At 37.7% G+C, this 27,630-nt stretch overlaps 2 protein-coding genes across 11 annotated transcripts in view; one reads left to right on the plus strand and one right to left on the minus strand.

Moving 5' to 3' along the window:
- The window catches only part of trol (terribly reduced optic lobes), a 918,151-nt gene that overhangs the window by 309,371 nt on the left and 581,150 nt on the right, over positions 1-27,630 (minus strand). For all 10 annotated transcript variants that reach the window (XM_067149795.2, XM_067149796.2, XM_067149794.2 and 7 more), the window contains 4 exons: positions 25,143-25,276; positions 23,949-24,042; positions 18,822-18,959; positions 15,799-15,930 (listed from right to left, as the gene is read on the minus strand). In XM_067149795.2, coding sequence (XP_067005896.2) covers positions 15,799-15,930; positions 18,822-18,959; positions 23,949-24,042; positions 25,143-25,276 — 498 coding nt within the window. The remainder of the gene's footprint in view (positions 1-15,798; positions 15,931-18,821; positions 18,960-23,948; positions 24,043-25,142; positions 25,277-27,630) is intronic.
- On the plus strand, positions 315-14,097 carry LOC136876118 (cytosol aminopeptidase). The gene is made up of 2 exons (XM_067149800.2): positions 315-810; positions 13,793-14,097. Exons 1-2 carry the CDS (start codon positions 363-365, stop codon positions 13,912-13,914), a joined length of 570 nt encoding a protein of 189 aa, XP_067005901.1. The 5' UTR covers positions 315-362; the 3' UTR covers positions 13,915-14,097.

Here is a 27,630-nt window from a genome sequence, read left to right on the forward strand (position 1 = left end):
TATTTGCACAGCAAGCAGTTAGTAATTTGTGTCCTTGTGGTATAAGCGTTACGGTGAGAGATAAGGATTGGATTCTTAGGAGGAAGATGTTTGCTTTCTTGGCGGTGGCCAAGGGTTCAACTGAGCCACCAGTATTTTTAGAAATCGGATACTGTGGAGGTAAACCTGAAGATAAGCCTATTGTGTTTATTGGGAAGGGAATTACATATGACACTGGTGGTTTATGCCTTAAACAATGTGAGGTAATGCCTGACTACCGTGCAGATATGTCAGGAGCAGCTGTAATTATAGCAACTATGAGGGCTGCAGCATCCCTTAGTTTACCAATCAATCTTCAGGCTGTGATTCCATTGTGTGAAAACATGCCTAGTGGTATGGCAATGAAACCAGGAGATGTAGTAAGGAGTATTAATGGCACAACCATTCAAATAGACCATACAGACTGTGAAGGAAGACTTCTATTAGCTGATGGTCTAATTTATGCTCAGAATGTATTTAAACCAAGAATGATGATTGACATTGGCACACTCACAACAGGCATGAAAGCTGCCTTGGGAAATGCAGCTTCAGGTGTATTTACTAATAGCACTGCTTTATGGCGTCAGCTTCTTGTAGCTGCTTCTATTACTGGAGATCGTGTTTGGAGATTTCCATTATGGGAACATTTTACTGTGAAAGTTACTGGACTCCCATCTGCTGATGTGTCAAATCTGGGCTGGGGTCCTGGAGGTAACCCATGTCGAGCAGCAGCATTTCTGAAGGAGTTCATTCACTGCGGTGACTGGATTCATTTGGATATCGCAAGTTCAGGTACAATAATAGCTCTAAATAATATTTGCTTAGAATATTTATTATTCATTCTTTGAGACTGTACAAGCTAGCTTATACAGTAGCTCAACAACAGGGTGTAAATACTGACTAAGATTCATGTTTCTTATATACTTTACAGATGGGACACAGTGAAAATAATTTTTTAAAGGATATGTGCATGTATAAACTGGATCGAGCAGCTCTTAACTGGGAAGCATGGGTTGCTAACTACAGGGACCTTAGCTGAGTCCTGGTATTGCTTCCACATAATTGTGCTAAACCCTCACTTTCATTTATCCTATCCAGCCTCCTTGTTCTTTTCCAACCCTGTTGGTATCAGGTTTCTGTAGCCTTGGAAGTCTTTCAGTTTCACGCCCTCTATTGCCCTTGTTCTTCATTGGCCATAACCTTCATTTTTTGAAGTATTGGACCCCTTCCAATTTTTCCCTCTGATTATTGTTAATAGAGGATGGTTGCCCAGTTGTAATTTCTCTTGAAACAATAATCACCACCACTATCCAATAAAAATGAACAAAAGTATTAATTAAGCAGTGAAGTAATATAACAGTTAACAGTTGTACCTCCCAATAGATTTAGTTTTTAGAATTCCAATGTTATATGAGATTTCTGGGTTGCAAAGGTTACAAAGATGTGAAGTGAAGAGAGGAGACTGGTTGCAGTGACAAGGCTTAGCCTTTAGTGTATGATGATGACGATGATGATGATGATGATAGAATTTCATTAATTCAAGAAGTGAAAGCATTTGTGTCTTATTTGAATATTGTACAGGATATCCATTTTCACATTTTGATTGAATTTCATACCTCACAATATTTGCTTTAAAATATGCCTAAAACTGAGAAATCATTTTCATAAATTTATGGACGAGAAATGACATTCTTTTTCGTACAAGACTCTAATGCTACTGATCCAGTCCCACCATCCAACTCCATAGTGTATTGGTTAGCACTATTAGCTGCCATCCTTGGAGGCCCATGTTTGATTCCCTGTACTACTAAAAATGTAGATGGTGGCTATTTATTCAGCCACCATCGCAGGATAGTATGAAGATCAAGATGGCTAAGGATTTAGCCACCATCCATTTAGGGTCTTATTGTTAAAATTACATTTCTTTTTCTCTTTCTCTGCTGGATGGTCAATTGTTGTGCTCTGTTTATGTGTGTATTATCGTCCAGCATTCATCCAACATCAAAAGTCACAAATATGCTGATCTGTATATTTTTTCTTATATTGAAATATTGAGTTGGCCTTGAATTGGTCAGTTCTGTGTTTTCATTCACTTCCTTTTGCATAAAGTGGTAACTTCTGAAAATTTTTTTGAATTCAAACTCAGGGAAATAATAAGGTAATACATGATGAATCAACCTTGATGTGTTTCTGAATTGGGATTTGAACCACTTAGATGATATTTGCTGTAATAATACTGCTACTTTGATTGTGAAACATAATCTCACAATTGCTTACCATGTATTTTTGTCTTTCACACTCAAATTAAGTTTAACACTGTAGGTGAACATATGCCTGTGGGAGGTAATAACAAGCTTTGTGCTCATTGTAGCACAAAAAAGATTGTAGAGTAATCAGGTCTTGTCTTCTCAAAATGTGAGGTCGTGCTCCTTTTGGAGTGATTTCTACCATTGCATACAAATTGAGATTGCATCGTTTGTGATACTCCAACAATCAAAATTATATTTTTAACCTTGTATTGCTGGTATAATTCCACTTGACTTCACAAATATTTTAAAAACATAAGAGTTTATTTGTAAGCGTCCATGTTAATAAAAGATACCCCAGATTGTTTTCCTTAAGTTTTGAAACAATGTTAAAATTAATTGGGTACTGAAATGAGATGGTTACTCAAGGACTTGAAATAATATTCCAGCATTTTTCTGGACTGAGAGAGGGATTAAAATCAGAAAGAAATCATCAAATAACCAATGACACTACATTCCTTTTGTTTAACCACATTCTGCTGCCATGTTACAAGTAATAGTTTATTTAAATAAAGGATTTAAATACCGATACATAAAATGCTTACTTTTGGATTTCTTGCTTAAAACTGATGAACAACAAACTCTCGTGCTCACACATATATATACCAACAGGCAGCGACACATTCTCAAAATTCCTAGAACATACTTGGCGCTTAACATTCACGTCACCACAAGGAAACGCCTTTTGCCAGTGAAAGCTATGTGATATGGCAAGATGAGTGCCCTCTCTGAACCACTAGAACTGCAAATTAAAGTGTTACTGATATTTCAAAAAGTAACTGTCCAGCATATGAATTAATGGCATGTTTTAAGGGTACTAGTACAAACTTTTCTGCTAGTATCAGAAATTACTATAGCTCCATTTACACAAAATGAAGTTGGTGTTAATATCTCTGTTATATAATAATCCTACTCTTTTATGAGCTTCTTGATACCATTTATTACCATTTATGAATATGAAAACAGAATTAATGGATTAGAGGATATTTCGGTGTAACATCTCAGGTGAATACCGCTGTAAATAAGAAAACATTAGGGTCCAGTTATATTGTCTTGTGGAACCCCACCTTATAATCGCTACAGGATCAGGTAATGCTTCACCTACTCTAATTCTCTTGAACTGTTTTCTAGAAATTTAGTTACCCATTCAATCACACGTCTAGTCCAATAGGCCCTATTTCCATCAGTAGTCTCCCATGATCTACACTATCAAAATCTTTGGAAAGGTGATACAGTCCCTTTGACTTCCTGAATCTAAAATATCTGCTACATATATCAAGTTTTTCAACTTTTATTTTTTTTGTAAATACATTTATTATTACAAGTAAGTTTCAGTACTTCACTAGCATTAGTCACCTCCTCGACCTGGACATTTATCTTTATGTCCAACTATGTTTACCGCAGACTAAATACTACTGCTTTTAATAAATTCTTCCACTTATACAATACATTCTCCTTTTCCATTAAATAATTCCTGGAATGTTCTTCCTGAAACCTGTTTCTGCCTTAAGGTACCTAAACATACCATTCCAATTTTCACTAAAATTAATAATAATAATAATAATAATAATAATAATAATAATAATAATAATAATAATAATAATAATAATAATAATAATAATAATAATAATACTCATGGTTTTTGGAGGCACCGAGGTGCCGGAATTTAGTCCCGCAGGAGTTCTTTTACATGCCAGTAAATCTTGCGACACGAGGCTGACATATTTGAGCACCTTCAAATATCACCGGACTGAGCCAGGATCGAACCTGCCAAGTTGGGGTCAGAAGGCCAGCGCCTCAACCGTCTGAGCCACTCAGCCTGGCCACTAAAATTCATATTACTGCTAATAATGCTTGTCATCATGTTATCCTTAGCTGACTCTTTTGGTAATTTCAATTTCCTAGTAAGTTCTTTCAATCTCTCCTTATTTCCACGACCATTCTTAACTCCTTTCTAACCTGCACATTCTATTTAACCCTACAATGCATAGTGTAGCCTTTTGGCTACACCAAGTTTGAATTCGAGTTAGTGCTTGAAAAAGACAAAAGAAGGTACCACAAGGCAGAGAATGTGATGAGGTGGCTTTACTGCACACAGAAACAAGATATATGTGTTTGTTGGTGGCCCTGCTAGGGAATGGCTGTGTAATGTTTATTCCATGGCTGAGTCAGACAACAGTTTGGTGCAGGAGTGTTACTTACTATTTAATCGCAATGTAGTAATGAAGTAAATCTCAGTTTTAAACTAATCTACATTATGCTCTGTTTTTTTAATGATATAAAACATTTGAATTATATCTGCAAGGTACGTTATTTTTTTTTCTGCCTCATTATAAGACTAACATTTTTGCTACAGTATGCATTTACAGGCACATGACAGATATAGGCTAGTTTCAATACTTTTGTGGGTAGAATATTGAGTGTTGTTATATTCCTCCATGCCAAGATCATCATCATCATCCTAAACCATCTCCAGTTTCCCGGGTGTGGTATATGAGCCTCCTCCATCTCATCCTGTCCTTGTACCATTCTTCCTCCACCAACTTGTCTCAATCATGACCTCTCAGCAGTACATCGCTCTTAACTAAATCTATCCATTTCCTTCGTGGCCTTCCCACGGGTCATCTTCCTTCTACCTTTCTGTCAAATTCCTTCCTTGCAGTTCTGTTTACTGGCATCCTCTTCATGTGGCCAAACCACTTCAGTCTTGTATCTGAATCTTATTAAGGAGAGAATCATCTATTTCTACTTCTTCTCTAATTTTCTCATTCCTAATCTTGTCTTTCCTGGTTTTCTGGATCATAGTGCGTAGGAATTTCATTTCAGCTGCCTGAAGTTTGGAATTATCTCTATTGGTCAGTGTTGTGGTTTCGAGACTGTATGTAAGAATTGGTGTATAATAGGACTTGTACAAGGCCATTTTCGTTTTCATGGGTATTTGCTCATCCCACAGCAGGTGTCTTACCTGGTGGTAAAATTGTGCTGCCTTATTGATTCGATTGTTCACCTCATGTTTTGCTAGGTTGTCATTTGATTTTTTTTTTTTGCTGAAACAGTTTAAGTGCATACTAAAGGGTATAGTTTCAATGTCAGTTATGATCAGGAACAGCAGAATGAAAATATTTTTGTATTATTTTAGGCCTAATATGGATAACACAACAAAGCTCCATTCTCAGAGAGAATGCTTAGTAAATTTGACAGAAGATAATATTCTCAACATCACAACTCCTTTAGGCAGTAAGAATGAGTTCTGTGACAACAGTAGTGATAATGTGGATTTCCAGCCCAGTTTATTGCCAGAGGAAAGGCTTCTATCTGAGGGTACGAGTGATGAAGAGAGCAGTGGCAAAAGGAATGCAGTTCAGGCAAATTATATTTCTCCAACTTCACATCCCATCACACTACGCTCTCCGAGTTAAATTCACGTGCACTGACTGTTCATACAACAAAGAAAAGATATTTGTTATGGTGCAGGGTATCTATCAGTTCTATGGCAAACAAACAGTTTAGTGGCAGTGATTCTCTTCCCTCTTCAGTGACTGAACTACGTACACCATGAGTTCTTTAGTTATTTACAAATGATTTATTAAATCATATTGCAGACCAAACTAACCTTTACAATAAATAATTAAACCCTAACAATACATTTCGAAGTAGATGCACCGAATATAAGGAAATCCTTAGGAATTTGTATCATATCATCTATCATTCCTATGAGAAATGTGGGGAACTTACAGAATAGTGATATAGGCCCCATGGTGTAGGGATAGCGTGCCTGCCTCTTGCCCGGAGGCCCCGGGTTCGATTCCTGGCCAGGTCAGGGTTTTCTACCTGGACGTGAGGGCTGGTTCAAGGTCTACTCAGCCTATGTCATTAGAATTGAGGAGCTAACTGACGGTGAGATAGTGGCCCCTGTCTAGAAAGCCAAGAATAATGGCCGAGGGGATTCATCGTGCTGACCACACGACACCTCGTCATCTGCAGACCTTCGGGCTGAGCAGTGGTCGCTTGGTAGGCCAAGGCCCTTCAAGGGCTGTAGTGCCATGGGGGAGAGGGATATAGGGATACATATCCTAACTGAAGCAATGCCAATCAGTGCCTTTGAGAAACTCGGACAGTGTCTGCATTTTAATGACAATGTAGCAGAAATACCCCATGACCAGCTGAACTATGATAAACTTCATAAAATACGTCCTGTTTATGATGCCCCAAAATTGAAATTCAGTTCAATACCTACAAACGGAAATAATACGAGGGTTATTTTTTAACCAAGGACCGATCGACTGTAGCTTTGTAGATTTGGTGCGCCTGTTGAAATGCGCATGCGTGTTGTCTTTCGGCATGCCTTGAACACGAGTCTACACCAGTTGCAGTTGTAACATCATTGTGTATGGTTCAGTGTGAGTAGTTGAAATGTTTCAGATAATTGAACGTCCCACTGAGTGTGAAATAAAGTCTGACATTCGACTTTTCACAGCAAGGAACGTGTCAGCTGTGGACATTCATTACCAGATATGTGAGATGTACGGCCCGAATGCAATGAGTGACAGCAAGGTGCATAAATGAGCAAGATTGTTCAAGGTTGGGTGAAACAAAGTCCATGACGAACCGTGATCAGGCAACCTTCTGAAATTCAGATTATTTAGTGCACGCAGTAGACGCAAAAATCCATGAAGACCAGTGTTTCATGATTTCCACTTTGTCACTCCAATTTCCACAAGTTTCAAGGTCAGTGCTATACAAAATTGTGTCTGACGCCTTGCAGTTCAGAAAACTGTGTGCGCGATGGGTTCCCACACTGCTTACTGCGGAACACAAAAGCAGAAGAACGGCTTGTGCTATGACCTTTCTTTCCCAATACAGCGGGGAAGGAGATCAAAGTATGCACCACATTGTCACAGAGGAAGAAACGAAGCAGCAATCAATGGAATGGGGACAAAATGTCATCTCCAGTCAAAGTGAAGGCCACACAGACAATGTCAACATGCAAGATTATGGCCATTGTGTTTTGGAACAGGCATGGTGTCTTGTTAGTCAACTTTACGACACATGGGACAACAATAAACACAGTTTCATACTGGGTAACCTTGAAAAAGCTCCGGCGTGCTGTACAGAATAAGTGACGAGGCCTATTGTCATATGGAGTTTTCGTAAGTTATTAATTTCATTAGAGGTTCGTATTAATGGTAAGTATATGTAATATTAAGTATTTATTAGGTAGGAAATCTCATTTCTATAATTGTGATATGGAGTTTTGTTGCTGCATAACAATGCATGACCTCATTCTGCTCCGCAAATTCAAGAGTTAATCTGATCTTTTGGAGGGGAGAAAATGGACCACCCACTGTACAGTCTGGACTTTACGCTGAGCGATCATCATCTATTCCGTTACCTGAAGCAGTTCCTCGCCGGTCAGAGGTTTTACACCGACGAAGAAATGAAAACAGCAGTTGAAGATTGCTTTCAGTCACAGGCGGCAGAGCCCTACGATGAGGGGATACAAAAATTGGTGGAACACTATGATAAATGTATAAATAAACACTGTAACTATGTAGAAAAACAGCTTAATGTGTAAAGAGGACATAATAAAAAGGTTTTGGGAATATAATTATTACACTATTTGTTTCCACTGACAAACAGACCTTACTTAAAAAATAGCCTTTGTATGCTTCCGATAGGATAAAATATTTTAATCTAACAAAGAAGTCAGTAAAAATCTCATACTTAACACAGTACAACACTCAGCGTATGAGAGCTGGCAGCACTGGCAATTTAGGCCTCTGTGTTGCCATGCTGTGCACAATGAGAGACAAAGCATGGAGCTATAGCGCTTCAATGCAGGCTTAATGAAAATGTCTCCTGTGAGGGCTGGGCGAGAACTGACCTGCAGTCACTATTCGGCAACAATGGGCCATCTTCACATTGATTGACTCATGGTTCTATACAGTCAAAAGCTATTGTTCTTGTATGACTATGGACAGAAGGGCAGAAGGGAGTTATTTGAAGTTCGCAAATTTTACAGGGTTTCACCTGGAGTTGGGGAGCTCTGATTTTAATTTATGGTTGCCACTAGCATTCGCACACCAGAAGATGGTGACACGCTCTTTACTAGATTTGTGACCAGAAGCTTACTTCTCTTCTACAGCTGTCAGTGTTTTACATGGCAAGCACTTCCAATGTAGATCCTGTCTTGTAGGCATTATACACTTAACTTGGAACAAAATTGTATCTCTCAATTATGTGTTTCAACCTGATTCTAAAGTTCTCACAGAGTGCGCCAATCTCTCTGGCCTAACACGGAGCCTCGGCCTACAGGAAATATTTGAACATATATTAGCCGATGACGCGACTATTGCTGATCTCGTCATCCGCTTTATGTGCAACAGTGGATTAATCAAGGGTATGTAAATTACAAGTGTATTGTTACTCAGAGAACGCACATTCCCTTTTGATTCATTAGTAATTTTTTGGCTTAATGTAATAATTTCTAGTTTTATTTTGTACTTTGTTTCCAAATTCCTTTGTTAAATAAATATTGCTTTATTTTAAATTTCTTTCCACTCAGTTTGTTCAGAGAGGATGATTACCTAGTTGTACTTCCTCTTAAAACAAAAACCACCACCACCACCACCACCACCACCACCACCACCACCGCTGCACTGCTTGTCATCAGTTAGTTTTTTGCCTCCAATGTTTGATTCTCGAATGCCATGTCTCTCCTTCAATTTTTCTTTGAAGCCAACCACTAGACGCTGGTGTGGACCCTGAGAGCCTTTAGTGGAAAATTTGTGCCAGTTTTGTTATAATAGGCCCATTAATAGGCAAACCTTCATCTCACTTTTGCCGAAACCAAGTGAATAACACAGCATCCAGTTCTTTTAAAGATGATACTTTCAACTTTTAGTAAGTCCATGCAAATTGTTAGAACTCACAGCAACATTTTGTCTTTATTATTCATTAGGTCCTGCACTGTTGCCACACCAACACCAAATGCCAATGCTTAAGTTGAGACTAGTTCACCTTTCTTTCACCATTCAATTATATTAATTTTATTTTTGATGGTTAAAACTACAAGTTTTCTCTTTGCTGTATATTTGCAAAGAGTGGGGTTTGAACCCACTATTTCCTGCATGCAAGCTCACAGACGTGCACCCCTAACCACACGGCCAACTCTCTTGGTAAGCAATGCCTACAATTCAATCATGGAAATCAAAAACCCACTAACTCCAGTAAACCAAATTTGACAAGAGGGACAAAAGGCTATTTTACAGCAATGTTTCACAAAAACCATCTGGATTTTTAAGGTACAGTACTACCTTACCATAAACAAAACATGAATATGAAAATACCAATAGTTGGATAGGTTTTTATTTTTTTAAATATTATACTGTATATGCCTGAAATTACGTAGCTTTTGATTTCTGTAGTGTCCTAAAAAACTGCAAACATCAGAATGCTTTGTGGCTGTCAACTTCACTGTCCATATACATTACTTGTTTACTGTCTGACATTTGATGTACACCAAAGTTATACACCCACATCTACCTGAGGTAGAATTCATCACAAACATTTGTGATGGGAACAGGGAAATATTGCTGGAAGTCTAAAGTAATGCTTTTTGTGTCATTCTAGTCTTCTCTGGGCATGTGGTAGTGCTGCCAACTAGTGGTAGAATATTTATGGAAAGCAGAAACTCGCTAGCTCCATGGAATAAATTGGTTTGTGAATTTCACAAAATAATAAACAGCTTGTAGCCGACTGGTTACCTTTGGATTTGGGTGCTTTATGCTATACAGGGATAGTAGGCTATGCTTGCAATATTTGTCCATCATAACCTCGAAAATGACAAAAAGTGGAGTTAGGTGGTTTTTGATTTTCATGATCCAATTTGTAATCCAACACACTGAGATCTGGGCAGTCAAATAGTAACATTTTCTAGCAGCCATTCATGAGTGGTCTTGGCCTCATATGCTGGAGCAGAGTGCTGTTGAAAACTCCAATTCCACCCCATAATTTAAGGGCTTTACAAGAGAACATAGCATTGTGCCTTTAGAGGACGTTTTGCTACCTTTCTCACAAAAGTGAATGTTTGAAAGACCATCATTAGAAACTTCCCACTAAATCATTAGTGAGATCGGAAGTGAACACTCTGGATTTTTGAAGTCACCTGACAAGCTATTACTATATCTGGGGCATAGACACGATGATTCTGATGGTCAGAAATGCTGGTCAACTGTGAAAACTTTTCCACTAGTACAGAGAATTTTTATCTCTCTTGCCATTACCTTTTGTGTTTGCAGAAGCATTCAGTTTTTTGATGAATGAACATTCTGGAGATGCCAAGCTTCTTGAAGGATATCAAAGATGTCTGAAGTCTTTCTTCCAACCTTGTGCAGCGCTATTACTGTGATGTGATTTTCATAATCACCCCATTCCACTATTTTGGAACATTGGAATCAATGTAATCACTTTGAAGATTAATGCAGACTGTTTACTAAAGATGTTCTCTCATATGTCGCCACATGGTGTCGCAGGAAAGAAGGCAGAACTTGTTTTCAACAGCATTTCTGCTAAGAGCAGGTAGATGGCAAATCTCTCTCTCTCTCTCTCTATATATACACATATATAGACACGCACACATACACACACTTCATATTATAAAAATTCTACAGCTTAATGTGAATACAACTAGATTTTCCATTTCAACAAGCTCTACAAGGAAGCTTACAGCCTAAAAAGGTTCTAAGTCATAGGCTTGCTAATTGGGAGTACGGGCACGATTCCTCGAAAATTTGTTTGAGTTCTGCAAGACATTCCACCTGCCAAAATCTTTTATTATTGACATTGGACTTTCTGCCTTGAAACAGTCAATAAGTATTTTAAGAAACTACAGTGATTTTCAATAAAATGAAATAAACTTTATAGATTATTACGGAAAATGAAATCGTTCAGGCCATCAAGGAAGGAAGACGCAATAGAACACCAGGACCAGATGGAGTCAGAAATGAGCATCTAAAAGAGACAGTGAGGGAATTGTTACCGGTATGGAGTGCCTTACTGAACAAATGTCTCGAAACTGGAAGGGTCCCAACAGATTGGAGAAAGGCAACAATCCGAATGCTATATAAGGGGAAAGGAGACGCAGATGACCCGAATTCCTACAGAGGGATCGCGATGGAACGAACAGGTTTGAAACTTCTGACGAGGATCTTAACGAAGAGAGTGATGAATAAATTGGATCCACTGTTACCAGAGGAGCAATTTGGATTCAGATGGAAAAGATCTACAACGATGGCATTGGAGAATTTACTGAATCATATTCGTATCACCCTAGAAATGCCACGAGGCAAATTATTTGTGGCATTCATTGACTACTCCAAGGCATTTGATTGGGTAAACTGAAGGTTACTCATAGATAAGCTGGAGAAGTTAATCGGAACATCTAATGTCACAACACTCATATCAAACCTGTTGGCTGAGAATTATATACAGGTGGACGATGGCATGGGGTCGTCAGATTGGATGCCACAGACTATAGGAGTTCTTCAAGGTGATCCACTTAGCCCTATATTATTTAATGCTTTCACCTCTGATGTAGTGTCAGAGATAAAGGAAAATACAGACACAGAAATGTACTTGTATGTTGATGACATGGCAATTGCGGCTGAAGACATAACAGAACTACAACGTGCGATGAACTTGCTAGTGGACTGGGCAAACAGGAATGAAATGAAAATAAATGAGGAGAAGACTGAACTAGTCATATTCAGGAAAGGAGGTAAACTAAAGGAAACAGAGCACATATGGTGTAATAATGTCCGCCTTCACAGAGTTAGCAGTTTCAGATACCTACGTGTAACCTTGCAGACCACATGCAGCAGTTTCAGGATCCATATAAGAGCTAGAATTATTGCAGCTCTGAAAGCAATGAATGACATTGAGAATATCACACAAATTGCAGTGGATACAGCCATGGTGCTTTTTCGAGTAAAAGTGCCACCAGTGTTAACCTATGGGCTTGAGATCATAGGGGAATTTCTGAGTTTGAAGCAATTAGAAGACCTGGAAAAGATAAAATCCAGATATCTGAAGCGAGTCCTCAGTGTTTCAAAGACTACAAGATCTCGACTTGTATATGAACTCGCGAGAGAAACTTTCCTGATTGAGGTCCTAAGATACAATCTTGTTTTACCAGGAGGCGCAGCATACGATAACCTGTTGCATAAACTTAGAGAAAAAAAGAGGGACATTTGGGAAGACTTCTACTCAACAGAGGCCATGACGAATCGGAAATGGATGGAAACGGGCTACCAACTGAGACACAGTTACGAGATTGGCTGTGCACGGATTCCATTTCAAGATGTGTAAAAACAAAGTTTTTCACGAACCGAACATAAACAGTGTGTGTAGGCTCTGTGACCAAGTATGTGAAAGATATCATATCCAGAAGTGTTCCTCGAGGTCCTGCTCGATTAGTGAATTTATTAAGGACTAACACTCATGCAGAGCGCATTAGACGCCACGCTGTCTTATCTAATTGTGAAGCTCTATGCACATTGTGCGCAATAAAATTTATTATTTATAAACTTAAGTTTTTAAGTAGTTCAGCATTACTATAGCTTATAATTTCACATTATCAAAGAGATACTGTATAACAGATATCATCTGTATCTGATGTTTCATTATTTATGTTTGTTTTTAATTCATTCAATTGTTATTTGTTTAATGTATTATTTCCAGAGATTTCTCTTATAGATCTTCATTTATGTATTATTCTTTGTCAAAATAGCAGAAGAGCTTTATGAACATACTTGATACGTTGCTAATAATGTCCGAAAAATTATGCCAATACTGGATCTCTTATCAACAACAATTCTCACTGATCAAATCAACAACTTTTACTAAATGAAACCTCAAATATAGGCAAAATCAGTATGAATATAATTAAAATGATAGAAGATATTGTAACTGGCTGTCTATTTGAATTAAACTATGTATGTTGTCAATATTGAGGGGGCTGGGCTGAGTGGCTCAGACAGTTGAGGCGCTGACCTTCTGACCCCAACTTGGCAGGTTTGATCCTGGCTCAGTCCGGTGGTATTTGAAGGTGCTCAAATACATCAGCCTTGCGTTGCTAGATTTACTGGCACGTAAAAGACCTAATGCAGGACTAAATTCCGGCACCTCGGTGTCTCCGAAAACCGTAAAAGTACTTAGTGAGACATAAAGCAAATAACATAATTGCTATTATTAATATTGAGGGGACAAAAAAAAAATCACTTTCTTTTCTAGAAGCATTGTCATCAACTTGAAAACAAGCATCACTGTATTTATTAAGTGTAAGGATTTCAGCTTTCCAATGCTTTATGCTATGTATGTATTGAATCTATATTCTGTAGGGAACTTTGGCCTTCTAATGATTACCCTTCAATTGATTTGTTGATAATATATGTTGATATTCTCTACAGGTTTGAAAGCTGATACAGAAGAATTCACATACCTAACACCAAGAAGAATGACTGGAAGACCAACTCGAACACTCATCCAGTTCTTGTATCAACTGGCTTGCCCCCCAAAAGAAAAACAGTAACGGAAATCACATAATGAACTAAAGTTTCGAATTTAGAAATTGTTTTAAGTTTCGATAAGTATGCAGATGTATAAGCCTACAATATGTTCAACTTAGTTCTAAATTACTTGTGTATTGTGCAAATTTCAAAATTCATCATTTCTGTGTATTTCTTTAATCAAAATTTACATTTGGAGTTTTCATTCATTGGACAATTCATGTACTTTTCCCCCAATAAAACCATCTTAAAAGTCATTATTTTCTACATAAATTCATGGACATTCAAGTACAACTTAGTGTAAATCTACATTTCTAATATTCACTTCACTAAGTAACAAGAGTGTAGACCAGTAGGTGAAGAATTTAGTGACATCAATCTAAATTCATGACTGTGGACCTAATCAGGGAAGATCAGGCTTAGACTGTGCAAATCAAATTTTACAGCACAGGTCTTCTTGAGACAATATGTAAGCTGTTATGGGAAGAAGTTGCTTAAAGTGTTACCATTGGTTCAGCTCTGGCAAATGATTTTGTCTATGAAGATATCAAAGAAGATGACTAGAAAATGATTGACTGAAGTGGTCAAGAAGAAGAAGAAGAAGATGAAGAAGAAGAAGAAGAAGAAGAAGAATGATACAAACTTATTAATAGTCATCTTCTGTTCTCTGTATGTATGTGAGCTTCACAGTTAACATGAATATCAATGTGCAGATCTAGGAAAAGTATGTCTGCAAGAATGGTCCATAAAAAATCCATTAGTTGATAGTGGTGTACAATTCAAAAGAAAGCTGATGGTTGAATAGCATTGTTAGATCTTTTGCAATGTGCAGGGTGAATTATTTTCTGAAGTATCACTTTGATACATGTGCTCCATGTATAAAGTTTAGTTGTATATTCTTTTGTTAGGATGGCAAGAATCAATCTGAAGCACATTAATTACCAGAAAAATAAAAGCAATTACAATATTTGAGACATGTGAGTCAATTCCTTAGCCATTTTCACTACAAAGAATATTAATCCTCTGGTAGAATTTATTCGAAATAAGAACAGCAAGGGCAACCATGCCCAGGGAGCAAGGAGGGATGCAACCCCCCTCCCCCCCAGCTCTCAGGGAAAGGGAAAAAATCTAATATAGTCAGGTGTTTTTCTTTCAAGAAAATTATTTAAGAGTCGGTATTACATAGAAGTGGTAGGGGATACCATGAGTGGTATTCTACTGTGGAATACAAGTAACCATTCATCTTCCAAAATATTAAAAATACTACATACCCCCAGGTCTAGCCCCCCCACCTACAAACTATCCTATGGGCACATAGCACTCAAATTTATATCGCTTCTCTTGAATGGTTCATTATTTCTGTATACATTATTTTTCTGTGCAAACTAGGATTTAAAAAGTGCTGTAACTCTTTGCAAACATCTGCAGGGTACCAAGATTAAAATGAAGTAACTATAGTTCAGAGCTACTTTAACTACTATTTACTGTATAGAGGTTATGGTTGTGGTTGTTCTTCAGGAATAACATATGCAAGCTTGCATTTGTGGGTTTAACAAGTGCACTGTTTTGTAATTTCTAAAGATAAAACATAGAAAAAGTATAAAATTCATTGTCATAATTGAAGACTTGACACGGACAATTCACTGACAGTCTTATGGATTAGGAAGAGATATGCTTTTGACTTCACTTCTGCACCATCATAAAGTGCAATTTTTTGAAAAACTAGAAGTATGTGCATCACTGATGTTGAAACACAAGCAACTGCCAACAAAATGCAACTGCATTCCACTAACCCTGAAGGATATGCAGCAGCAGTTCCACAACCAGGATGTCATCAGTGACGTACACCAATAGCAAAGTGAGAAAGAAGAAGAGAGTGTGAGTGTTAGTAGTTATGAACTACATACCTGGACGATCAGTAGCACAGTTTTGTTCATCTGAACCATCACCACAATCATCATCAGAATCACAGCGCCAAGTCTTCAGCACACAGCGTTTATTGTTGCAGCGGAATTCATTAGGTTCACAGCCACCTTGACCTGTTACAACAAAAATTTGTCACTTAACCTGTAATCAGAGCAAATGGAAGCTCCGAAATCCACTTTGGAACTTTTAAAGAAAGCTCAGTCAATATTTTAGGCAATGGAAAAAAGGGAATAAAATGTGTATGAATATGCATCAGAGAAACGAAGCTAGGAGGAAGATAGAAACATACCCCAAAGATAAAACACAAATACAGGCTAGAGTAAAAGACCAACTAATGATATATCATCATGCTACACTAGCTAAAAAGCACAGCTGGTGATATTTTGTTGAATGAATAAACCCACAAAGTGTTTTCAAATAGTTCTTTTTTTTCATTTCCTGCAGAAAAATTGAAGGATAGTTTCCTCAACATTTTGAAAGAAAATCATATTGATCCCTTAGTTAAAAGAGAAGAACTTCAAAATATGTCTTGGTCTTTCTTTCTACACCATCTGGCTAATACCTGGTCTCTTTAGGTGCACTGGTCTTAAACATGCCTGGTACTAAAAGGGTTAAAAGACAGGAATCACGGTAGCAGAACTCTAGTAAATTGTGGCAAGTTACTACACAGTAAAAAATACGATCCCATTTATTTTTTATAAATGTATAATCAGCATTGAAGTAAGTTAGGTACAATTTATAAAACACAATGCAAAGAAGCAAATATTGAAAAGAAGAAAAAAAAAAGTGTTAAAACTGACTTCAGTATGAAATGTGCCTGTTGGTGATGTCTGCTGGGAATGACTAGCAGAGTTGGATCGCTCTGTAGGTACTTCCCACACTTCCATTCGAGACAATCTGTATGTCCTCAACTCTCAGCCTTGATAATCCCAAAAGTTACACACCATTCGTGTTTTGGTTTGGACAAGGCCTTTGTCAAGATAACAACTGTCATGTCTCCCGATGCTACATGGGCTCTATAGACTGAACGATTTCTAGAACAAAGTGATAGTGAACTCATTCCTGGTAGGTACCAACTGATGAGCCCAACCTAGCACATGAGGGTGAAACGCTGGCAACCAGGAATGAGTTAGCTGGAAAATTTATAATGTCCAATAACGGACCCTTTATATTGGTATTATAAATTTACTCATACGGGACAAATGTTTCAGATTCCCTATAGGAATCAACATCTATATCATTATCCCTACCTTGTCACCCTCAGCAAAGTTCTTGCACTTGGAGCTGTTTCGTCCTCGAAAATAATACAGTCAGTTCTTATGAATCATTGTCAGGAGTACATGCTCATTGCTGTCCACTACTTCAGCTTTCATTTTCTTGAATATTACGTCATGACCTTTATCTGTGATTTTACCTATCGATATTAAATCTTCACGCAAATCAAGCACTGATCACTTTGACCTCATAATTTCCTTTGTAATGGTTGAAAGAGAACCTTTTCTCTCAATATCAACATGTGCACAGCTGGATAGTTCAGTTTCCAAAGTCCCTCTTGATCGAGTTTTGCAAAAGTGTTAATGTTCTTGCACATATGAGACGTGCAGCCACTGTCGACATACCAGGTATCACAATCTGTGTCATTCCCAATTTGAAGAACCTAAGACAACGTTGTGTCTCTTGGAACATACTAACACACATGGTCCGCATTATTAGCAGATTGCTCAGCGACATTCTTTGGTGCTCTGTAGTCTCTTTTACGATGATCTATTTTCCCACACATAAACACTTCATCTGCTTGTCCTTTTTGTTTGTGTTGTTCTTCTCCTTTGACTTTTTTGCCAAGATCTTGACCAGATTGACGATTAATTTTCGAAGCCGTACCAGTGACCATCGTGTTCTGCAGTGAACTTCAACTGGAATCTCTGCATGCATAAAACTCCTCACTGATTCTAATTTGTCGAATCACTAGAGTCGTCAAATCATCCTGCAATGAAATGTAATAATGTAGGTTTTCAAAACTTTCTGGCAAACTCTGTAGCAACATAATGGACAGATAATCAGGATTTATTTCTACCTCCATCTCCATCAATTTGATTATGATATTAAAAATTTGACAAGTGTGGTCCCTTGTAGCATCGCCTTCCTGCATTTTCAACAAGACTAAGTGATTTAAAAGGGTTGCCTTCTACACTGGTCTTTTAGACTGGTAAATTTCCTCCAATCTAACCCATACCGAACATGAGGTTTCACATCCTTTTACGAGTTTCATTTTTGATGGGTAAATAGCAAGGATGACTGATTGCGCTTTTAAGTCTCCTGCATCCCATGCCCGTACTGCTGTGACATTGTCTTCCATCACATCAGGCTTCATTTTAGTCTCACTGACATAGCCCCATGCATCATTTTTGATTAAAAATGTTCGCATGTGAATTTTCCAGGTGTCATAATTCTCTTTGTTCAATACTTCAAATTTCATATTTCTAGGGGTGCAGTGATACTTCATTCAGAAAAAACAAGCTCAAAACAAGCTTAACCTTGAGACTTGCCTGATTTGCGTGCACAACAGGAAGCAACTTATTTACATTGTATTTTACAAATATTCTGGGCCTATAAACTCAAGTCAATGGTGGCAAGTTATTGTGCAGTAAATAATACAATCCATTTACCTTTTATAAACATATATTCAGCAATGAAGTAAGTTAAGTATGATTTATAAAACATAATGCACAGAAGTGAATGTTGAAAATCAAAAGAAGCATTAAGAACAAACTTCAGTATGAACTGTACCCTTTGTTGTCGTCAGTCGGAAATTACTAACAGAGCTGGATCACTCTGTAGGTATTTCCCACAAGAACAGAAGCACACATATAAACAAAATGAAAGGTCAATGTAGGTAGAAAGAACAGCAGAAAGGAGAGAGGACAAATGTGAACAAACAGATACGGTATCTTAATTCAAATTTAAAGAAATGGATTATTTTCATGAATATTAAATTATTACTTACTACATCGTGTTTCATCAGATCCGTCACTGCAGTCAATGTTCCCATCACATACCAAGTTCTTACTGATACACTCTCCATTTGCACAAGTAGCTTCATACAGACCACAGGCATCAGCTGGCCGGGTAGGTGGTGGAGTAACTGTGACCATATCAAAAACACATTTTCTTTACTATAACTTTAAACCACTGATAAACTTATTAATAACAATGCAACATAAACTACTGGTTCAGTGGAGTATAATATATATTGCAACTTAAGGATCAAAATTTATTTAATAAGCCAAGTAATTGCATTTCCAAGAGCTGTTGAGTGTATCTCCCAAAATAAATCTTACATAAGAAAGGAGAGGTAGATTCATTTACAATGTAGGCAGAGAGCACAATTTTCTACTTTTACGAGATACTTCAAGGGACTAAAATATTTTGATACATTGGGGAGTCAGTCAAAGTAACTGACCTGAGCCAGGTAATATTTCCACTTATCCGTACCAGGCTCCCCTCATTTACATTTTTTTTTCAATCTCCTTCAGTCAGTTTAACCCTAAAGGTCTTACAAGTACTTAAATTGACACTCATTCCAGTATTTGGCAGCACCGCAAGATTCATGTGAATTTTGCATATTACCTGTCACTATTTAAAGTCCCATAAACACATACATTTCTCCCCTGTCACTTCCTATGTGCGATCTTCACTTTCGTTTAGAACCTTAGATGCATTATTCAGCATATCTCTTAGTCTTATGTACTAGAAGGTCAAAAGGTCAATGATATTGTTGTTAAATAAGCTTGAAAGTTTTTCAGATATCTTCCTCTAGCTGTACTTGTCCCATGAAAGGTATTTTCAGAGCAATTTTAGTAGTGTTTAAAAAGCAACACATCCACTCTATTAACAATGTTACATTCCCCCAACAGGAGTCTGAAGTACTAACTTAGCATTCTCCCCTGCCCCTCCTTCATGTCCGAGTGCTGATCCTTATTCATCAAAATCCATATCACTCTCTTCCCTGACATTATTACTCCTGAATTAATCACTCTTTTGTAAAAGTCCCTGAAGTTCACCCCTGAAGTTCACCACTAATAAATTATGTAACAGCTCTTCCTTCTGATATCCTGAATGTTCCCTACCCTGTGTTATCATTTCAAGCAATGGAAGACTTTGCAGCTTCTATAATACACTAGAAATGGTAGCAGAAGGCAAAGCCTCTTGGGTCCAAGCAAGAAAACCAAACAAAAAAAAATTGCTTGGTACTAAACATGCACCTTTTTAAAAAAAAATTAACAATCAGTATGAACTAAATTCTCAATGCTTTCCTGAGGGCCTGCTTTACAAAATTCAGGCAGATTAGTTTGCAAGACAACATGCCTTTAAGTTTGCTACATGTCAAACGTGAATATTATGTCTACCTGTCAGTGAAATAAGTCAGCACTGATCATATACTGGAGGTCAAATCAGCTTGAGGAAATTTTCCCTGTTTTATATGACCTTTCAGTTCCTTGAAGAGGCTATTTTGACCCTTTAAACAAAAATCACCAACACCCTCTTCCTTAGCCAATATCCTTTAATTAAAACAATTAAAAATTCCAGTTAACTGAAAGGTATTTGAAGAGCAAGAACTGAACCAAATGACCGATTTGATGAAGACTGTGTGAAAATAGACCCAGAGTTTGACTTTTAAGCGAATGCATATAGCTCCATTATTTCTTGAAAGCTGAGGATAACTCAGGAGCAGTCATTTGATGTAAATATATGTAGATCAGGGGCGTATTCTCCTTGAATGCAAGGCATTCATTGCATGCGTTATGATAACACAAAGAACTGTCTGATGTACGATTTTAGGTTGTTTCAAGTCGAATATTAACGATTTCATCTCTCAGAAGTTCAAAATATCCGCGCAACTGTACTGGTTCCGTTGCTTGACTACGTGTGGTGCTGGTGTAGTCTCGCCGTCTACACCACTCTAGGAAGAAAGAGACAGCGAATGGACGAGTTCAGGAAGAAAGGCATTCAATCTTAAAATTGCATTCGGTGGCAGACGTAGTTCTGAAACCCTCCGAACGATGTCGCTGCAATTGAAACTTGGTCAGAATTTGTCACCCTATATCCGTGCTATCCTCTGCCATCTGTTAGCAACTTGGAGAAAGTTGGCATCTTTACAGCGAACGGGACCCACAGATTACCCCCCAGCAAGAACCCAACGTGACGAAACTGACCAATGCCACTGGGGTGACTTACCTCCAGTGCTTGAGTTGTGGCTAACTAGTGAGTTAATTAATTGTATTTTTGGTGTTTTATTATATCTTGCGCAGATGTGGTATTAACGATGGATGAGTCTAAAACGGATATAATTGTAAATCAGTTTGAAAAGCCATTTATTGGCCGTTCGTTTGATGAAAAGATTCAAATAGTTAAAGCCGGGAGACCTCAACCTTCCCTCGTAAATTTCTTCCTCTTCTTCTTCTTAATCTGCTTACCCTCCAGGGTTGGCTTTTCCCTCAGACTCAGTGAGGGATCCCTCCTCTACCTCCTCAAGGGCAGTGTACTGGAGCTTCAGACTCTGGGTCAGGGAATACAACTGGGGAGGATGACCAGTACCTCGCCTCACCTGCTATGCTGAACAGGGGCCTTGCGGGGGATGGGAAGATTGGAAGGGATAGACAAGGAAGAGGGAAGGAAGCGGCCGTGGCCTGAAATTAGGTACCATCCCGGCATTTGCCTGGAGAACAAGTGGGAAACCACGGAAAACCACTTCGAGAATGGCTGAGGTGGGAATCGAACTCACCTCTACTCAGTTGACCTCCCGAGGCTGAGTGGTCTCCGTTCCAGCCCTCGTACCACTTTTCAAATTTCGTGGCAGAGCCGGGAATCGAACCCGGGCCTCCGGGGGTGGCAGCTAATTACACTAACCACTACACCACAGAGGTGGACCCTCGTAAATTTAAGAACAGAAAATAAGAATTGTGTACGCACGTTCAATCCAGAAACTTACAGTAAAACTGTTTGGCTCGAGTTCACCTACATGTAATTAGGGTGAGTAGAATTGAAATTTACTTAATACGTTGTGTTAACTGCATGGTTACTAGTTGCATGCCTCAGTGGAGATTCCAGGATATGCCACTGATGTAAATATAAAAGTGTCGAACATTATTTATTTTTCTGATTGACTAGTGAGATCATTATGACAGTAAGTTCAAATGAGAACACTAACCTTGCCATTTCCACTTACCGTAATATACAAATATCAGTCAGAGCAAGCATAAAAATAAGAAAAACAATTTCAACAAACGACTGAGCATGGCAGGGAATCTTCAAGATAGAGAAAGGTAGATACAAATAAAGTAATAAATGAAAGAAAATCAGCATTAATTATATATTTAGAGACCCAGAAGAATTACTCAAAATGATTCATACCTGGACCAAAGTAGTCATATTCTGAATACGGCAGAACCCCAAACTTGAGGAGAGAGGAGTGTTCATAAGGATCAAAAGATTTAGGAACAGAAACAGGTTTTGAAGGTGTAATAATGATCCTTCCAGCTGCTTGCAATGAATTTTAAGATATATTAGCAAGAGAATCAACAGAATTAATATTTCTGAAATGTTTTTTAAAATAATCATATGAATTAAAACAGATATTATACAGGTATGGGCAGAAAAATAACTGAAAATCTATTTCATATCCAATGTAAATTTTACAAGCAAGTCAGGTCAGTCAGAAAATGAGCAGTGAAAATAGGTAATACTATGTTCTCATGTTGAAAAATAATAACTAGTGTCTCACATGGGTCAATCCAAGAACCCTTCTCTTTTATTGATGGTGAACAACTAGCATAAAATTATATCACTAGAAACATAACATACTTTGATAACACAATGGTTCACAAGCCCTCAAAAGACATTGAACCGGGCGAGTTAGCCATGCGGTTAGGGGTGCGCAGCTGTCAGCTTGTATCCAGGAGATATTGGGTTCAAACCCCATTGTTGGCAGCCCTGAAGATGGTTTTCCGTGGTTTCCCATTTTCACATTAGGCAAATGCTGGGGCTGTACCTTAATTAAGGCAATGGCCACTTCCTTTCAACTCCTAGGCCTTTCCTATCCCATCGTCGCCATAAGACCTATCTGTGTCTGTGAGATGTAAAGCAAATAAAAAAATAATAAAAAAAGACATTGAAGTGATACGACAAGACAATTGGAAAAGAATGACGGGAAAAAATGTACAAGCAGCAAAAACACACTTTGTTCTTCAGTTTCTATGCTGCTGAAAAAAGGCAATTCAGATGTTAAAATGAAAATGTGAAAAATGTCGCTGCAAACCTCTGTACATTGACTGAGCTTGCTATTTTCACAATTCCACCACTGTACTTGTACATATTTGTTAACATAGTTTGCTAATCTTATATGTAACTCTCCCTTTGGGTAGGAGCAGTACAATACAACAACAGTATCTCCTGCCTGTCATAAGAGGCGACTAAAAAAAGGGACCCCAAGGCCTACTGACTTAGGAGCATGGGCTGCAACCATGGGACCACTAGTTGAGTCTGACATCACTTCCCCTTACTTGTGTCTGGCTCCTTATCACCTTTCCTATCCGGCTTCTGTTGGTCAGCTCTCGTTCTTGTTTAATCCTGACAAAATTGTGTTTCCAAGGTCTCCGAAGTCTTTAATTTTCATGCCCTTTGTGGCCTTTCTCTTTCTTTTGCCAATACCTGCAGTCTTCAAAGCGTTGCATCACTTCTCCTTTTCCCTTCCGATTAGTGTCAAACAAGGATGGTCTCTTAAAACTTTAATCACCACCACCATCATATGTATCTCAAATGTTCATTATCATGACACCAGAGACAGTAATAAGGTTCTTTAGCATGAAAATTCCTTACTAAAACTGCACTACAGAGAATTAATTATATTAACTTTATTATAAAATAGTAGGTAACATGAGAAACTTTTTGGATCTTTACAAGATCATTTCTGACAGACGAGGCTTACTGTACTATTGAGGATATTGTGAATGATACATTTACGTGAACTTAAGTTCAGCTATAATTAACACCCACAACAATACAAATTGTTCTGTTGTTAATAAATATTGTATCATAACATCTAAGGTGCTATAAAAAAATGGTCTCAACTCACATGCTTCTACAGTCAAATGTACGGACACTCGCTGGCCTGGTGTCTCAGGAGGATACCCAACAGCTTCACATATGTAGGTTCCTGAATGCTCCACCTATAAATAATGTTAAATTAATTCTAAATTAGTGTTCTAGTCCATCAACAACATGATCATCAAATCGCTTAGCACAAAGTGAAGAAAAGAAACCAAACCAGATTCCATTTGATCTGATCCACTTAAAACAAGAAAATAATTTCAACTATAGCCCCTGTCCATCCAATATGAATTAGGACTATCTTGCAATTTTTACACATATTATATATGTAAGAAGGCTGCTCTTGTCCTGTATGAACTAAAATTTCATTTCTCGCTAGGTCATCAATACAGTTCTTTTCATCGTATTATCACAAGTTTGTAAACCCTTTTAGGTAGGGGGCAGAATATATCCATAGTGTTCCTTACAGGGGGCATTAAACTGGAAGCATAGCATGGTGACCACACGGCCTCCAGCAGAGTCTAGCATTGCTTGATGGACCCCTTCCTTTTCCTCTGATGACTAATTAAAACAATAGCCACCACCAAAATTTCCTAGTTTGTAATATCTATTTTATATTATTTCAATTATCATGAAACAAATGCATTTTTATTCTTTCACTCTACTTCCTCCATTCTTATTCTATAGCCTCCTGGACAATGAACTAATCATCACCTTCTTTTGCAAATGTCAGCTTCAAGATACTGCCATAAGAAAACAGGAAAGGAATAATTCCTTGCCTACGGGCATTACTTTCACTTACTTGTGCCAGGTTCTTCATTTTTGTCTTTGCTATCTGCCCTCCACTGATCAATCATTCGTTTCCAACTAAGTCGGTTAAGGTTTGGAAGATCCATAGAGAGTCCTTCATGTTCACACCTTTCAGGGTCCATGCCTTGTCTTTCTTTCACTCTTTCTTTGAAGGGTTGGACATCTTCCTTTTCCTCTTCTTATCAGAATTAAGATGAGATGGCTATCTGTAATTCCTCTTGAAATACCACCATGGTTTAATAACTGTAGGGCTTCCATATAAAGTTTCTTCCAAGTCTTGCATTTCATAACAATAGAAGTGTAAAATGGCAATTCATAATGAAATAATAATATCAGATGATCTGTTAGCAGAATGTGGATAGATTAAGAAATTTTACCATCTTCAAGTGACATACGTCATTCTTCTTACCTGTATATCTGGCATTTCAAGGCGACCATTTATATCACGAGAGCCGGGAGGGAGTGGCAACCCGTTGCCTCGGAGCCAGCGAACTCGAGCCCTCAGATGGCCTTCATCACGACATTGGAACACTACTTCACGACCTGAGGATCCATACTCAAATTACAATTCCAGAAAATACATTACAATACAATGAAATGCAATGAATACATAACATGCACCATGTCAAGTAGAGAAACTGACACAGTATGCTTAATGATCAGCTAGATCAGTTCATTCACTAATTATTATGACCATGCATTTATTTTTAGTCCTATTGATTAACCTATTCCCTGACTTGAATGTTATCCAGTGAAACTGCACAGCCTCCATGTTGAAATTATTGGATAGAAATCATTACACCATAATCTAGCTCTAAAATTTTGAGATTTGGGTTTAAATTAATTTCAAAAATGGAATATAAAATCCATTTCATAAATTAATTTATACTTGGACAAGAATTGGGGGAGGGGGAGGGTATTATTGCAGTGGAACCATTTATATAACCTAATAACTTTCTTTTATAAAGTTTTATTCAGTGTTCATCAGAAAACACAAGCAAATGGAGAAGAATATTAGCTAATTAGCTGGTCAGTACAGTATTTTGACTTCATATTCTGCTATAGAGTGTCTCTACAGACAAGTTTAGAAATGATCTCAACAGGAATACACATACTGTACTATCATTAATTACTAGTATTTACCTGGCATTACATACTTAACCCCATTAAATGGAAACAAAACAAATCTGCAAGATGAATGAGGTTAATGTACTCCCAAATCCAAACTTATTGGAGTTTAAAAAAAATTAAACAATCTGAGTCTGACTTAGTTCTAGTCCTAAGTTTCTTATCATTGAGTTTCCAGGAGTAGGTGCTGCCCTACTGCTTAGGTTTGTTAATGGAACGGTTGTTCAGCTGAAACATAAACAGAGCTGATAACTGCAAATAACTGGCTGGACAGTTGAAAAATGGCAGCACTGCATGGTTTGGTGTTTGTAGCAATAGCTCAGAATGTGGACAACCTGACACACATGTCCACTAAGTAGAGGAAAGAGTTAAAGCAAGATTCATGTTTAATGGTTACGGCCAAATAAATACAACACGATATGATCCAGTCCTTGAGCAAAGAAGGTGCTTTGGCTGGGACAACTGTCACGAAGTGGGCTTGTGCTCCATGGTAATGCATATCCATTGCCATTGCAACAATAGAGACTCAATGCTGTTTTCGCTGGGTTCTTACGGATCGCCAACCTTACAACCAAGATCTCTTCCCTTATGGCAGCTGCATCTTTGGTCTGCAGAAGAAATCCCTAAAGAGTAAGTGTTTCACCACCAATCAAGTGGTTCCTGATGCTGTAGAAGAATGGTTCATTCAGCAACCAGCATTTTTCATTGTGGAGGGTACAGAAAACTTCTTCAGCATTGGAACAGATGCCTGAACATTGGGGGTGAGTATCCATAGAATCTCTCAAACTATCATGAATATGTTGTTGTTTTGATATAATGCATGTTAGTGCATAGTAAGTTTCTAGACACCTGTCTACGTTTGAACTTAACAACCCTTGTAACTTAGATTTCAATTGTTCCATTCTATCACAATCTCTGTCAGTAAATAGACAAACCAAGACACATGATAACCCTTAAAATGGATTGCAGAAATGGTAAGAAATCCTAACCATGTGCCTGTGAGCTTGAACCATAGACTTTTTTAATTTACGTTAAGAAACCTATGACCTTAGCTAATCTAGATGTAGCTGCCACTTTCTAATGAAACACTGGAAGTTTCGCTAAGCTATGTGAGCATTTACATGTCATATCCAGAGAAGTAGTCAGAATTTCAAATTTACACCGAAAGATGGTTTTTGTTCAGAACTGAAATTTCTGGATAATAATTAGTTCAACACTTTCAAGTGAAGGAGATCAAAACAGGTAGTATGAGTATGAAATAAATGCTGGAGAATTTTCTGATCTTTCCTTTTAGGGAATCCAAATGGTCATCCTCATTAGTGGATGGACGATTAACTTATTTCTTTAAAAATTCTATCTCTCTGTAGGTGTGTGAGACCATGTTTCTTTTTCTCTTTAATTCCAAATTAATTCTAATTAAATCTAAATTCTAATGTTGGCACACACACAAAAAAAAAGAAGAAAGAAACTCTCCACCAGTACAAATATAATTTGTCATGTAAACTGAATGTTAAAATCTAAGAAATATTGGAAAAAGTGCTTAAAAGACAAATAAGTTTTCGGAATGTTCTTAAATATCCTATTGTTCTCAAACCTTAAAATGGAGAAAAGCAATTGTTTCCATTGTTCTTACTATTTAATCATAAAATCTTCCTATTCACTAAATAAAGTTTAACATATTTTTCATTATCAAAATAAAATTCACTTTGCAATAATTCATAGCACAAAGCAAGCACTGTCCCATGTTAATTAGCTTATGCCCAAGAAAG

The sequence above is a fragment of the Anabrus simplex genome, chromosome 6 (assembly GCF_040414725.1).
Source record: "Anabrus simplex isolate iqAnaSimp1 chromosome 6, ASM4041472v1, whole genome shotgun sequence".
NCBI lineage: Eukaryota > Metazoa > Arthropoda > Insecta > Orthoptera > Tettigoniidae > Anabrus > Anabrus simplex.

Excerpts from the sequence above, each read along its gene's own strand:
- LOC136876118 (XM_067149800.2), top strand. The coding sequence starts at position 363 with ATGCCTAGTGGTATGGCAATGAAACCAGGAGATGTAGTAAGGAGTATT. Across the intron at positions 811-13,792 it reads TTTGGATATCGCAAGTTCAG|GTTTGAAAGCTGATACAGAA; the intron begins GTACAATAATAG and ends TATTCTCTACAG.